At 45.3% G+C, this 13203-nt stretch overlaps 1 protein-coding gene across 1 annotated transcript in view; it reads left to right on the forward strand.

Moving 5' to 3' along the window:
* Positions 1-12647, forward strand: part of CORO2A (coronin 2A) — a 52709-nt gene extending 40062 nt beyond the window's left edge. Inside the window, exons 4-12 of the mRNA XM_030467248.1 lie at positions 3776-3925; positions 4448-4627; positions 5299-5415; positions 7133-7237; positions 7972-8068; positions 9814-9926; positions 10137-10227; positions 10931-11202; positions 12516-12647. Coding sequence (XP_030323108.1) covers positions 3776-3925; positions 4448-4627; positions 5299-5415; positions 7133-7237; positions 7972-8068; positions 9814-9926; positions 10137-10227; positions 10931-11202; positions 12516-12647 — 1257 coding nt within the window. The remainder of the gene's footprint in view (positions 1-3775; positions 3926-4447; positions 4628-5298; positions 5416-7132; positions 7238-7971; positions 8069-9813; positions 9927-10136; positions 10228-10930; positions 11203-12515) is intronic.
* Positions 12648-13203: the final 556 nt, after the last annotated feature.

The raw sequence follows: 13203 nt of genomic DNA on the forward strand, positions 1-13203 counted from the left end.
GCATCAGAAAGGTTTCCTTTGTTATTTCCTCAAGCCCTGGCTTGGTGCACATCCTCTGCCATTTTCACCTCTGCAAAAAATCACTCTTCATCTGGAAGTCTAGACTCTTTGAATTGTCCTTCCTGTTTAGTGATTTCCCTTTGCTTCCTTGGATATGAATGATTTTTTGAAGGCTTCTTTTGATTTCTGGTCTGCCTGTGAGACTTTTATCTTCCAACCTGTATGCCAGTTTTTCATGCAGAAAGGCACTGCCATGATCTCTGTTTTGAGCCTCAGATGAGGGCTGAGCACAAGGTTTGAAGCTTCCTTCTGCAATTGCAGAATAACAGAGTCATTCCTGTTGGAAAGGAACTTGGGTCATCCCCGTCTCCTGGGAAGCACAGTCTTGAAAACCTCCAAGAATGCAGATTTCACCACCTCTGTGGGCAACCTGTTTCCGCAGCTCCCATACGGAATTTTTTTCCTTATATGTAGTCAGAACCGCCCCAGTGTAGTGACCACTGTATCCCTTCCTCCCATGCTGCATTTCAAGATAGAGCCTGGTTCTGATTTCTGTTGTCTTGTAAGTATTGAAGGATTCTACTGCTTTGCCCTGAAGCTGTCTCTTTTCCTGGCTGAGCAAGCCCATATCCCTCAATTTCTTTTCACAGGGCAAATGCTGCAGCACCCTGAGCTTCCTGGTGGCCTCCGCTGGACTCTTTTAAGTTTATCAGATTCTCTTTTACACTGGGAGCTGCAAAACTGGATGCATTATTCCACCTGTTGTTCAATGATTGCTGAGTAAAGTGGAGAAGTGCTTCCCTTGATTTATTAGCTATATTCCTGGTTTTCCACACTTGCTAGCTTTTATTCCTGCCAGGGTATGCTGCTGGATCGTGTTTATTCTATTGTTCATCAGGATTCTGGGGTCTATGCACTAAGACAGCTCTACTGTCAGCTTTCTTTTCCAATTTTCTACTGAAACTTAATATTGGATTGTTCTCCAGGATAAGAATAAAACTCTGGGTTTGTCTCTAGCCTCAGCACCAAGAGTTGTTCTAAGAAATCTTGCTGTTTGTGACTGTACTCTCTCTTTGGTTCTACTCTCTCATCATCATCCTAGTACCAGGAAATGGGGTCTTAGGGATCCCTTGCACAGTGACATGGTGTAGGGACACTTCTTCCTTCTCTGTTAAGTAAAGGAGAGCAGCAGTCTGTGTTTCTTAGTGTAACTTTCTTGGTACCTGGTAGCTAGACCTGTGACGGTCATATAGTCCAAACCTTGACTGACAGTTGATCAGGTTTCTCCAAGCCTTGTCCAAATAAGTTGGGAAGATCTCCAAGGCTAGAGATCCCATAGCCTCACTAGGTTCTTCTTCCAGGTGTTGTGTACTGTTCTAGGGAAGAGAGTGTTCTTTTGATGCCTAAGAGTTGCCCTTATTGCCATTTGTGTCCATTGCCTTGTGCACCTCCAAAGAGTCTGCCCCCATCTTCTCTGTGCCTTCCTGCAATGTAGTTGAAGGGCAGCCAGAAAAGCTCACCTTTACCTTCTTGTTCCTGGACTGAAGAAATTCCTTACAGTTTTCTTCATATTTGCTGTGCTCTCATCCTAGTGACTGCTGTTGGACTCCATGGGGTCAAGATCTGTCTTGTCCAGGCCTGTACTGGAGAGCTCAGACTGGTTATACAGTTGGGACATCTCCACAGCAGTACTCTTTATGTCCTGAGAGAAGCATGAGAAAGTCTTTGGAGCCCCAGAGGTGTCCACCACTTACTTTGGGCTGGACACTAGAGCCAAAGCCTTCCTTGCAGTCTGTTGTTAAAGATCTGGTGCTGTCTGCCATTTCTGTGGATTAGCATAAGCTGCAGTTCTGGCTGCTGTGCCAGCATGCATATGATTGCTCCTACTGTGCTGGGTCTCCTTGGATCTTTTGAGGAAGGCCACAGACTTCTGTGAAGAGGGTACAAATTTCCCATTGCCCTCATTCCCCAGAGGTTTCTTGGCTGTTAGCTGCCCTTTCTGAAGTTTACCTTGGTGTACCATGGCTGTCCTTCATGGTGTGTAACTGAAGCATGGTAGACTACTACTTTTGGTCATGGAAGGGGATGGAGAGCCTCTGAACTTCTGAGACCCTTTGTAGTTCCCAGTGCTGCTTCAGACAGGCTTAGTACTGAAGCCAGTGCAAGTGACAAGGGACCAAGAGTTTGAACAGTGTGGGGGAGGGAGCTTATCCTCTAGGAAGGGCAACTCTTGTACCTTTTACTTTGTTAGGTGTTCTTCAAGATGCAGGAGGGTAGACAGCTCTTGGATGGTTCCTGCTTGCTTCTTTTGCATGCTAAGCACAGGCAGTTTCTGCCATTTAATGCATCTTGAGATTAAAGCCAGGGACTTTCCCTGGTTTAACCACCAAACATTTCATAGCATGGGGAGTAAATATTTCACACAGGCAGTTATTAGCATGAACACAATCTATTTTCCCCCTTCTTACTCTCAGCTCCATGCCTTTAATGATAGCTGTTGAAACTGTAGAGCATGATGCTTTTCTCTTACCGCTATAGAATTTCATCTGGAGGTTATTGGATCCCACAGTCCTTAGTTTTGTGATGGGCTCAATGGGCTAAATATGGTTGGGAAGGGTGCTCCTGATCTTTCGCAGCAGGTCCCAGAGGTTGTTCCTCTCCTTCTTTGGCTTAGAAAGGTGTGATCCTCATCAGTGAAAGAGTGGGAGACTCAGGCAGGTGCGGATAGTTTCCATGAACTTCTGCTTCAAAGATCACTTTGCTTTTGCTTCAGGCTAAGTCCTAAAAAAATTATGACAAGCATAATAATTTTTGCTAAAGATTTAATCATCAATTAGCATCCCAGGTACTTGTTCTTCTAGGGTGGCAATAAGAAAAGCTCATTTTACTTGCATAAGTTCAGCCCCTTTTTCAGGTTTCCTCCATTCCCTCCTTCAACCTCAAGGGGCTGGATGTGTTCAAGGACAGGTTGGGCAGTACTTTGAGCAACCTGGTCTAGTGGGAGGTGTCCCTGCCCATGCAGGAGGGTTGGAATTAAATGATATTTAAGGTACCCTTCCAACCCAAACCATTCTGTGATTCTTAGAAAAGAAAATTTTTGTCTTCATGCAGCATTGTTCTAGAAGTACCCAGGGTTGCTGCTATGAGACAGCACGCTCCCAGTGTTGAGTGACTCCAGTGTGGTGCTGTCTATTCTCTCTGCTCAGAACATAGGCTTTGTGGCTAGCTGGAGTTCTCTGTACTTTGTCAAATGGCTCTGTCATGTGCAAAATGGTCAGTTTTCTATGGGACAAGCAACACTATAGCTGTCATCTCACCGGTGGAGTTTTCAGTTCCTTTACCAGGTCACACGGGATGTCTGACTGCTTAGATCAGTCACTGCTATAATACCTTCTGAGATTCTAATGAAGTTTATTTTGGATTTCCTTGTTCCAGCTCCAAAACTGTTAGGACACAAAGTCTGCAATATCTGTGGTTTACTACTTCCCCTTGGGAGTAACTTCATAATTGTGCTGACAACTTGGCCAGGTATAAGAGTGGGATTGTCAAATTAAAACAAAATGGTAGAACTGCTTGCTAAAGATAGAGGCTGAGGAGCATTCAGGCCTACAGAAAATTAATGATACCAATTTGAAGGACTGACTTTCAATAAGGTTGGGAGCATTCCTGTTCACTACTAAGGGTATAATTATAACAAGGAAGTAATAGTTATTGGGAAGTTCCATATTACCTCCTTACTCAGGAATCTCACGAAGACCCATCCTGTGCCCTTCAGGTTAAAATCTGGGACATCCCCAAGCACTTGCTAACGAGAAACATCACCAGTCCAAAGAAAGAACTTGTTGGGCATGTTCGAAGAGTGGGCATCATCGAATGGCATCCCACTGCCAGTAACATCCTCTTCAGCTCTGGCTATGACTACAAGGTGGGTGTGTTCTCTGTGGAGCTCTCTGCATGGGGCACCCTGTTTGGGTGAAATTTGTTTTAAATTCAAGCTGTAAGATAATACCAAAGAGTTCAGAAGCCTTCTTCAGGGGGAAATTCTATGGCAACCCCAAAGGCAGAGAACATTGCTATAAGTTCATTAGGACTTGCTAGTTTTCTGATGAACTTCAGTCTAGTCTGTCCTTCTATTGGATTGGTAACAATATGCAAGACCATGCACTTTTGTTTGGCTTCATTCTTGTGCTAGTGCAAGTATCTTCACTAATACTGACCATTTTTATGTATAAAATATAGTTGCAAAGGAAAATAGAATACTGGACATTCTGAGCAGACACTGTCTCCCTCATGTTGTGATGCAAGTACTAAGAATTATTTAAAATGCTGGAGATCAGCCACTTACGATGGTAAGACATAGGTAGAGAGGAGAGGAAGAAGTGAATAGGACACACAAAGTCCCCAGAAAGGCAGGCAGGCAGCTAATTTTTTTCTTCTTTTGCACCAGATAATGATCTGGAACCTTGACACTAGGGAGCCTGTAATCTCAAACCCGGTGAAGATCCTTGATGCTCACAAAGATGTGGTCCTTTCCATGTCATTCAACACAGATGGCAGTCTGCTTGCCACAGCCTGCAGGGACAGAAAGATACGCCTGATAGACCCTCGTGCAGGAACAGTCCTACAAGTAGGTTGGGTTCAGATGTTTCTGGTCCATCTGATTTAAGGATATTGATACTGGAATATTTCTGCTTCTGGCTAGATTCACTGTGATTAAAAAAGATACACCCGTGCCCTGTGTTGCCCAAGGCACCAGATGGTGTTAGTGCCTCCTACTTTTTGTGGAACAGTCACAGTTATTATCAAAACCAGGTTCCTGCCTCTTACTGTCATGCTCCTTGCTCCCTGAAACCTGTCTTGAAGTGCACTGTTTTCATAGATCCCTCCTGCAGTCCTCTGTGGGATGCCTTGGGAGGGCTTGGACAGGTGGACATATGTACATTTGTCCCACTGCCTTGATTGTTCTTTTTTGCCTGTACTTTGTTGGTAAGGTGAAGGTGATTGTGTTTTGTAGGTATTTGCACTGATTTGTGTACACAGAAAGCCCTGCAACTAACAGGAACTGCACATATGTGAATCAATAGTTACAGAGATTTGTAGGACTTTTGAGAATGGCCTTAAAGAGTTTAGGCCACCTTTCTCTGATCCCCATGAAATCCTGCTAGTTGTGGTTTAGTGGGGTGAGCAGACTTTTCATGAGAGACAGAATCAGAGTAACATGAATTTTAAGTAACATGAAATGTAGCTATGCAACAGGTGCTGTCTCCTATTCATGCAGTGTCCTTTCTCTTCCTATAGGAAGCCAGCTGCAAGTCTCACAAAGCTAATAAAGTCTTGTTCCTTGGAAATGTGAAAAAGCTGTTCTCTACTGGAACATCTCGGTGGAATAATAGGCAAATTGCACTATGGGATCAAGTGAGTTGGCTTACCCATCTTACCCATACCAGCTTCAGTTTTCTCTCTTTTACTCTCACTTCAGCATTTCTTCCTGCCAAATACACAAGAATTGGTTCATAATAGCAGTTCAGAAGTGATACGACAAGTTCTTAATGGGTGCTATGTCTTGCTGCTGTGGCACTGTTAAATGAGTATGAGTTGCTGAAGAATCTTTCAAAACTTTTATCGTAGAAATCTACCAGGACAAAGAGAATGCTGTGCTCACTGCAGGAAGAAATAATTCAAAGGACCTTCAGGTGATCACTATAGCTCTTGACTTAAAAGCAATCTTTCTGGTGTTAGTGGCAAATCGTGACAGCCACTGGAAAGAGAAATGAGCTCTAGACAAGTCTATGCAGGTGGAGCCCTTAATGGAGAAAAATATGTGGTTTTGATTTCTTATGATTTCTGACATTGGAGTATTGAAGTTGCACTTACTGGCCACTTCCAAGACATGATCTCCTGTAATAAAGGCTGATAGTCCTATGAAACCCTGCTGTCCTCTCTTCCTCTCATATGCAGTGAGATGCTAGTCCTCTGCCAGCATTTCTCTTTGTCCCTGTCTTCAAAGGACCTTGCAGCATGATCTTTTGCCTCTTCATTGTGCTGTCAGCCTTTGTACTAGACAGAACAATAGACTATGATTTGCCATTTGGCTGTGTTTGGACATAGCTGCTTTGCATATGTGAGAGGCGAAGTGCTATGCTCCTATCTGAAGGCTTTCCATGAAGATGAGCTGTGCCCTTGACACATCACGGGTATCACACCAAAGCTTCATTGCCTTCAGAGCTGTTGAAGAATCTGGCCACACTTATTTTGAGAACTCAGAGAGATGGCCTGCAAGGCCAGGTATATACAGCTTCCTTACAGACAGGCACTGGCACAGGACCTGCCCTGGAGGCATCTTTCTATGGTCCACGTCCACCCATGTCGTCATTGCATCTAAACAAACAGAAGCTCAGGCTTCTGGAGCCTGCAGAACCAAGTCTTTATTAACCATAAATAAATACATATTTATGTAACAATTGCCACAATGGCACCCATGGGCTGCCATACTCTGCCCTGCTGGTACTTGTGGCATCTCTCCTTTCAGCAATGCAGGGGTAGCTTTGTATAAGACATGCCAAGCTTCTGTATGTAATGGTGTGCTATGTCCTCCTACATACCTTATCTATAAGAAGCTGATGGGAGTTTTTGCCCTTGCAGTGGGCATTTTCCCACTGTGCATGTGGAGACTGCTCAGCTGATGCATATTGTTCTTGTGGTAGATGGTGCACTATGGTGGAGGTATATATATATGTATATATATCTTGACAAGAGGTCATGAGGAAGCACAAGTGATTCAGTGTGCTATGCATGCATGTCCTGAAGGCCCCTCCATCTCCCTGAGTCTGGTGGCTTGCCTAGAGACAGGCAGCATTTCTTATTGTACCTGACTGCAAAGTGTCATCAAGTGCCTGAGATGATCTACAGGTAGGAACACATGTCCTGAGGTTGTGCTCTCAGAATCAGGGACAGAACACCCATTACACACCCACAGAGCTCTGAAGTCTGTGCATGGCCCTCTGCTCCAGGCAGCTGGCCATAGCCTAGGATTATTACCAAGCTGCACTGACACGCTGCTGCCAGGTGGAGTTCAGGTAAGGAGTCCCTGACGTGAGGTGACAGCTGCTTGTTTTTACTCTGTCCTGCCCAGAGTGACCTTTCTGTGCCTTTGTTGGAGGAAGATCTGGATGACTCCTCAGGACTTCTGTTTCCCTTCTATGACTCAGACACACACATGCTCTATGTGGTGGGAAAGGTACGTATTTTCCAAATCAGCAAATGCTATCCTGTCTGATTATTTTCCCAGACTGTGCTGTATCAGGCTAAGGTCAAAGATGCTCCTGAAGCACCTTACTCTACACATGTGAGCTGGTGGGGTTGTGCTTGAGTGTGTTGCAGCATCAGGCCACAATTACCCCTGCAGATATACCATGTTTACTTTGGGGAGGTACACTGCAGAGCCCTGACTTCCCTACTTAAGAATTTGAGGGTAAATATTTGGTTCATTCTTGAGCCATCATAGCTTCTGGGGCCAGACCTTTTTCATAGACCCTTGTGCTGAACAGCAGAGCCTGGATTATGAGGAACAGCTTGAAGAATGTCTGAGGGAGCTGGGGGTATTCAGTCTGGAGAAGAGGAGGCTCAGGGGAGACCTCATCACTCTCTACAGCTGCCTGAAAGGAGGTTGGAGCCAGGGGGGGGTTGGTCTCTTCTCCCAGGCAGCTGCCAGTAAGACAAGAGGGCATGGACATAAGCTCTGCCAGGGGAGATTTAGGTTTGATATTAGGAAGAAATTCTTTACAGAGAGGGTGATCAGGCATTGGAATAGGCTGCCCAGGGAGGTGGTGGATTCTCTGTCCCTGGAGGTTTTTAAGGGGACTGATGGTCTGGGAACAACAATGGTAGTGGATTAAGTGTAGGACTTGATGATCTCAGAGGTCCTTTCCAACCCAGATGATTCTGTGATTCTGCGATGTTGTTTTCCTTTAGGGTGATGGAAATATACGGTACTATGAGATAAGCCTTGAGAAACCATATCTGAACTACCTGACAGAATACCGTTCTCCTTTACCACAGAAGGGAATTGGTGAGTGGCAGTGTATGTCTAATGCTACAGTTGGATGCTGGCTTCTTTTAGAGGCTGTCAGAGTCCAGGACTATGCAAAATGTCATTTAGAAATACAAGTGGGTCAGATTCCAGTCTCCACTCATGTTTACAGGAGCACAATAGTCAGCTTGGCTCAGCTCAGCTCAACTATATTTCACGGGTGATATTACATGCTCACAGCTTGGAGGGATCCTTTCTGAAGCTGCCTGGGCCAGGAAGCTTCACCAGTCACTGCTGTATCTTCTCTCTCACACCTGGTGGAGGTGGGGAAGGGAGGACAGTCTGGATTTAAAGGTGGAGGATGCTCCTTGCCCTTTGTGAACTGCATAACATGGTTTCTACTCTGGTATTTCTCTGGTAATGGGTGCTCTGTCAGTTGCTTACCTTCTCCTGTACTCTCATTTCCTATTTAGAGACAGACCTGCTGTAGCTAGGTCACCTCTCCTCTACTGGATCCCCTTGCTTAATATCTGTCTGCATTCTACCCAATGTTTCACCTATTCAAACTACAGAATTTGACTTTCAGCCCTCAGCCCTTACTGATAGCACTTTTTGGAACCTTCTCCAGTCTTCTTTAAGTCATATTCCTTTATAGACTAATGTGTTTCTAGGATCATTTGCCACCCTCCACACAAACCTGCAGACACTCCTATTCTTCCAGGACCATTGGTACAGATATTTAGCATCACTGGATTTGTACTTACAGGTCTCTCCTGTTATTGGAAAGGAATAAATTACTTTAAACTTAACTGGAATGTCTCAGTTATTCAGCTTTTATAATTTTTACAGTGCACAAATCTTGATTTTATGTTGTTGTAGTCTCTTCAAAAATTATTCCATGAAAAGGAAGTGTGCAAGTGTTTTTAAAAGGCCTGAGTGAATCAAATCTACTTCTCTAGCAGGATCTGTCTTCTGATCACACATGTTGCTAGGGTTCTTGTATAAATCTTCTTTTGCAGTATTGCAAAATCAAAATACAATGTAGAGGAGTGAAGTATAGATTCACAGTTAAATGAGTATATAATGTAAGCAGGAACAGTCCATAGATTGTTTCTACTTCCATAGGATCTGCTGTTTAATTAAATAATTTAGTATTAGTATCAAACAAAGCTTCTGTAGGACACCACGAAGCAAGGTCCACAAGGACAGATAATCTTTTGTTACGGGACTTGACGTGGCCGTAGATGTTGGACTGTGCAAGTTATGGGAGAGAGCTCCACTGAGGTTACCAGGTACTTTGAGACCTCATGTGGCTTATTTAGTCCCTGACAGAGTTGTTGTTCACATCTTTCTCATATTCCATTCTGCTTTGGGACAGTGTTGCAGGGGGAATACTGGGCTTTCAGACAGATGCATATAGGTATGCTGGTTTTGTTTAGGTGTCCTGAAATCCCTTCCTGGTGATCCTGATAGTTGAACTCCTGTGGCATCACCTTCCAGTTCTGTTCAGCTCTGGTCACTCTAGTTGCAACTCATGGAAATATATAAGGAACAGGAGTCTTTACACAAAACTGAGAGACTCTGCAACAATATGGTCTGACAGGGAAAAAAATAGAGTCTTGTAATTTGTGGCACTGAGGCAGATATGGGTGTAGATTTCAGACTATACTGTTGTAAAGCTGATGCTGACCCCTTTTGTTGTTTGGTGGCCCTGTTTCCAGGGCAAATGACATTAACTTTCCTCAGGAGATTTATACCCCATTGGTTTCATGTTGTCCCACCAGGAACAATGCCAAAGAGAGGCCTTGAAGTGTCAGCTTGTGAGATTTTCCGTTTCTACAAACTGATCCCAGCTAAAAGTCTGATTGAGCCCATCTCTATGATTGTGCCTCGACGGGTAAGTTAACCTCAGGTCATGTTAATGTCTGGGACAAATACCCGTGAAAAAGAGGGGAGTGCCTCTTCTCTGTGACTCTTGGTGTCCTGCAGCTGTGGGCTATTTAGCTGCCTTCTGGGTCAAACCCCAACACTCCATCACAATCCACTGTGTTGCTTCCAAGCCAAAACTTCACTAACATAGTGACTCTTAACTTTTGTTTGCTTGCAGTCAGAATCATACCAGGAAGACATCTACCCCTTGACCACAGGAGCCCAGCCAGCACTGACAGCACAAGAGTGGCTGAATGGAGTTAACAAAGGTCAGCACAAGGAGAGTTCCCCATCCCTACAGCCCCCCAGGGCTTGGGTAAGCTGCCGCTGGCTCTCTGCCCTGTTAGCTGCCAGAGAAAGAGGAAGTGAAAAAAGGAGAGACATAACAAATGTGGCCATAAGCTGGAATAATTTGGTGGCTAAAACACTGTGAAGCCTCTCCAGTCAGATGTAGTGAAATGAGGCAACCAGGTGCCACTAATTGCCAGGTAGTGGGCATGAGCTTGTGTTAAGCCATCACCCTTAGGGTGAGGCATGAGTGGCGCAGCCGGTTAGCATGTAGTTATACAGACAAACCCGAGCAATGCTGAGGCCGTGGGTTCGAGACTCATAAGCCTCACCCTAAGGGTGATGAGCTCTCGTGGTGCTACCAAGTTCAGGCAGTGCTGAGAGAAAGCAACTAACCTCTCTGCAGGCTTGCTCAGGAGTGAGCCAAGCCTGTGCTTCAAGCCTCACCTTTTATTGGCCCCCTAATCCTGCTCGTGTGCAGTTAGGGCCTGCCTTAATCAGGCACCGGTGGGCTTAACACAAGCTCATGCCTACTACCTGGCAATTAGTGGCACCTGGTTGCCTCATTTCACTACAGTCAGGTGCTTCCATGTTCATCCCTGCAGGCTTTTTGAATAAATTGCTCACAGCTCATTTCTGAGTGTTGTTTGTGAGTGCTAGCCTGTTGTCTACTTCTCTCCATAGGACCTGTCCTGGTATCTTTGAAACCAGGCTCTGGAGCTGTGAATTCCTTACCAGAGTTTCCCGGGCCGGACCTACTCATGGAAGCTGCTGACCTGAACCAGCACCAGGGTTGTGGGACAAGGAGGCTACTGAAGGACTTGGAGAAGCCAAGTGAGATCGAAGACTACAAGAAACAGAGAAAAGTGGAGGAGAAATTGCCAGGAGATGAGCAAATATGCCTCTCCAATCACTTTGACATATTTGAGTGTCCACCACCAAAAACTGAAAATGAGGTATGAATGCCTGGGGTGAGGGCTGGGGCTGTGGAAGGTAGCCCAGGATTGGCTGTTAAAGGGATGGTTATCCACAAGGTGACAGAATCTGGGGAGGGTTTATTGTGCAGATCTGGGGTAGTGTGAGCACTTCATCCCTGGCTGCCACATGGGAGACAGAAAGGTAGCCCAGCAGCATCCTGGCTGAGGGGGTCTGGAAAGAAGGGAACAATCAGTATTCCTGATTCTTAGGCATTCTTATGGCATAGGCCTGCCTGATGGCTGGCTGGGGTCAAGGAGATCCTTGTGACCTACAAGAAGAGAGAGAAAAGAGGTTTATGCAGTGTAACCCTTATATGAGACCTGTGCTTGGGATGCTGTGTGAGGCAGCAGAGATTTCTCTGGAAGGAGGGGGTGTACCCTGTGTATCTGTGTAGTCTTAAGCACCTAACCATATGAGGGACTCTGACATGGGAAACAGGCTGGCTCTGCCTCAGCAGCTCACTGCTCAGCACAACTGGACAGTGCAGCACCACTGGTGCTGGCTGCTGGTTGTGACCTCTTCCTGCGAATGGCTCCAGAAAAGGGCCTGTCAGCTCCAAGACCTGTGGCCATCTCCTTCCTTGTATAGTAACAAAACCTGCAGTGATTTGCAGACCCCTGTCATTGGCAGCTCAGGGACATTTCCAAGGTCATGCAGCTTGTTTTTAGGCTTTTAGGAGTCCGTGAGTGGTTTCCTTCCCATCTGTGTGCTCAGCTCCCCTTATCAGCTCTGCAAGGTTTTAGCATCTGCAACTCAATGGGGCAGGAGTTTCCACAACTGAATTTCCCTGTGGTATGAAAAAGAATATTTTCCTGCATGTTTCTGAGCTGGCGTCCCAAGGTTACAGAAGGAGACCTTGCAGAACTGGGTGCTCTGCTGGAAGCTCAGTGAAAGGCCATTCCAGCTCCAGCTGGAGAGGACAGCATGAGCAACAGGAAAAAAGCAGCAAAAGGACCTGCTTAAGGTCAGGGTAGGAGATGTGGCAGATCCAGGAATTTAAACTCCAGAAAGTCTCTGTGTCTATGCTTTCTTTGAGTGATCAGTGGTATAAAGGTTATTTTTTTCTAATTTTTTCATTGAATTCGGTAGATGTAGCATTACTAAATGGTGTTGAGGAACACCCATACTCATAACCCAGGCTAGTGGATAGCAGAATGTTCAGTCAGTCTGTCACTTGCAGGCCTCCTTCAATGCTGTTTCTTTCAAAAGTGATGTGACAGGACTGGTGGCATTTGACAGGTAAAGCTGCTTTTTCTTGATGTAAAGGATGTATAATGTGTTTTTTTTACAGCTCTTGCAGATGTATTATCGTCAGCAGGAAGAAATCCGTAGACTACGTGATCTTGTAATCCAGAGAAATGTTCAAATTAAACAGCTGGAGCTTGAGATCAAAAACCTTCAAGCAGACGCAGGCAGATACTGAGAGTGCTGGCCTGGAGCTCTTTACACCCCTGGAAACTGGAGTAGATTCCTGTTCCTGCAGCTATCTTCCTAGTTTGTTTTTTTGTTTTTTTTGTTTTTTTGTTTTGTTTTCTGGGGGAAAAATCAAGGCTTCAGGCAGCATAGACCAATTTGGCTTGTGGTGGATACATTTCCTTAATCATCAACAATTATTGATGGACTTGCTGCACTTCATCAGCCTCCCTTTGCTTGCTTGCTCACTCATGTCAGAAGCTCATGCATTTAATGCTAGCGAAAGACTTTGGAAAATCTTGCTCTTCTGGTCCTGAAGAGCTGGACCTGTTAAGCTCTAGGCAAAACCAGTTTTTTTTCTCCCTCCACATGACATGACCATGAGAGACTGAAGGCAGCTGACAGCTTCTTTTTCTATCCCTGGACCCAGCAGGGTGTCTCCTGTGGCTGCTGTCCTCCTGCCCTGGGAGGCCACTCTGCAGCTGAGCTTCACAGGCACCTCTAGCCCCAGAGTGATTGTCACTCACTTCTCTCACCTCATAGCTTGGCCCTGCAACTGAGTGGCT

Source organism: Calypte anna, chromosome Z (genome assembly GCF_003957555.1).
Source record: "Calypte anna isolate BGI_N300 chromosome Z, bCalAnn1_v1.p, whole genome shotgun sequence".
NCBI lineage: Eukaryota > Metazoa > Chordata > Aves > Apodiformes > Trochilidae > Calypte > Calypte anna.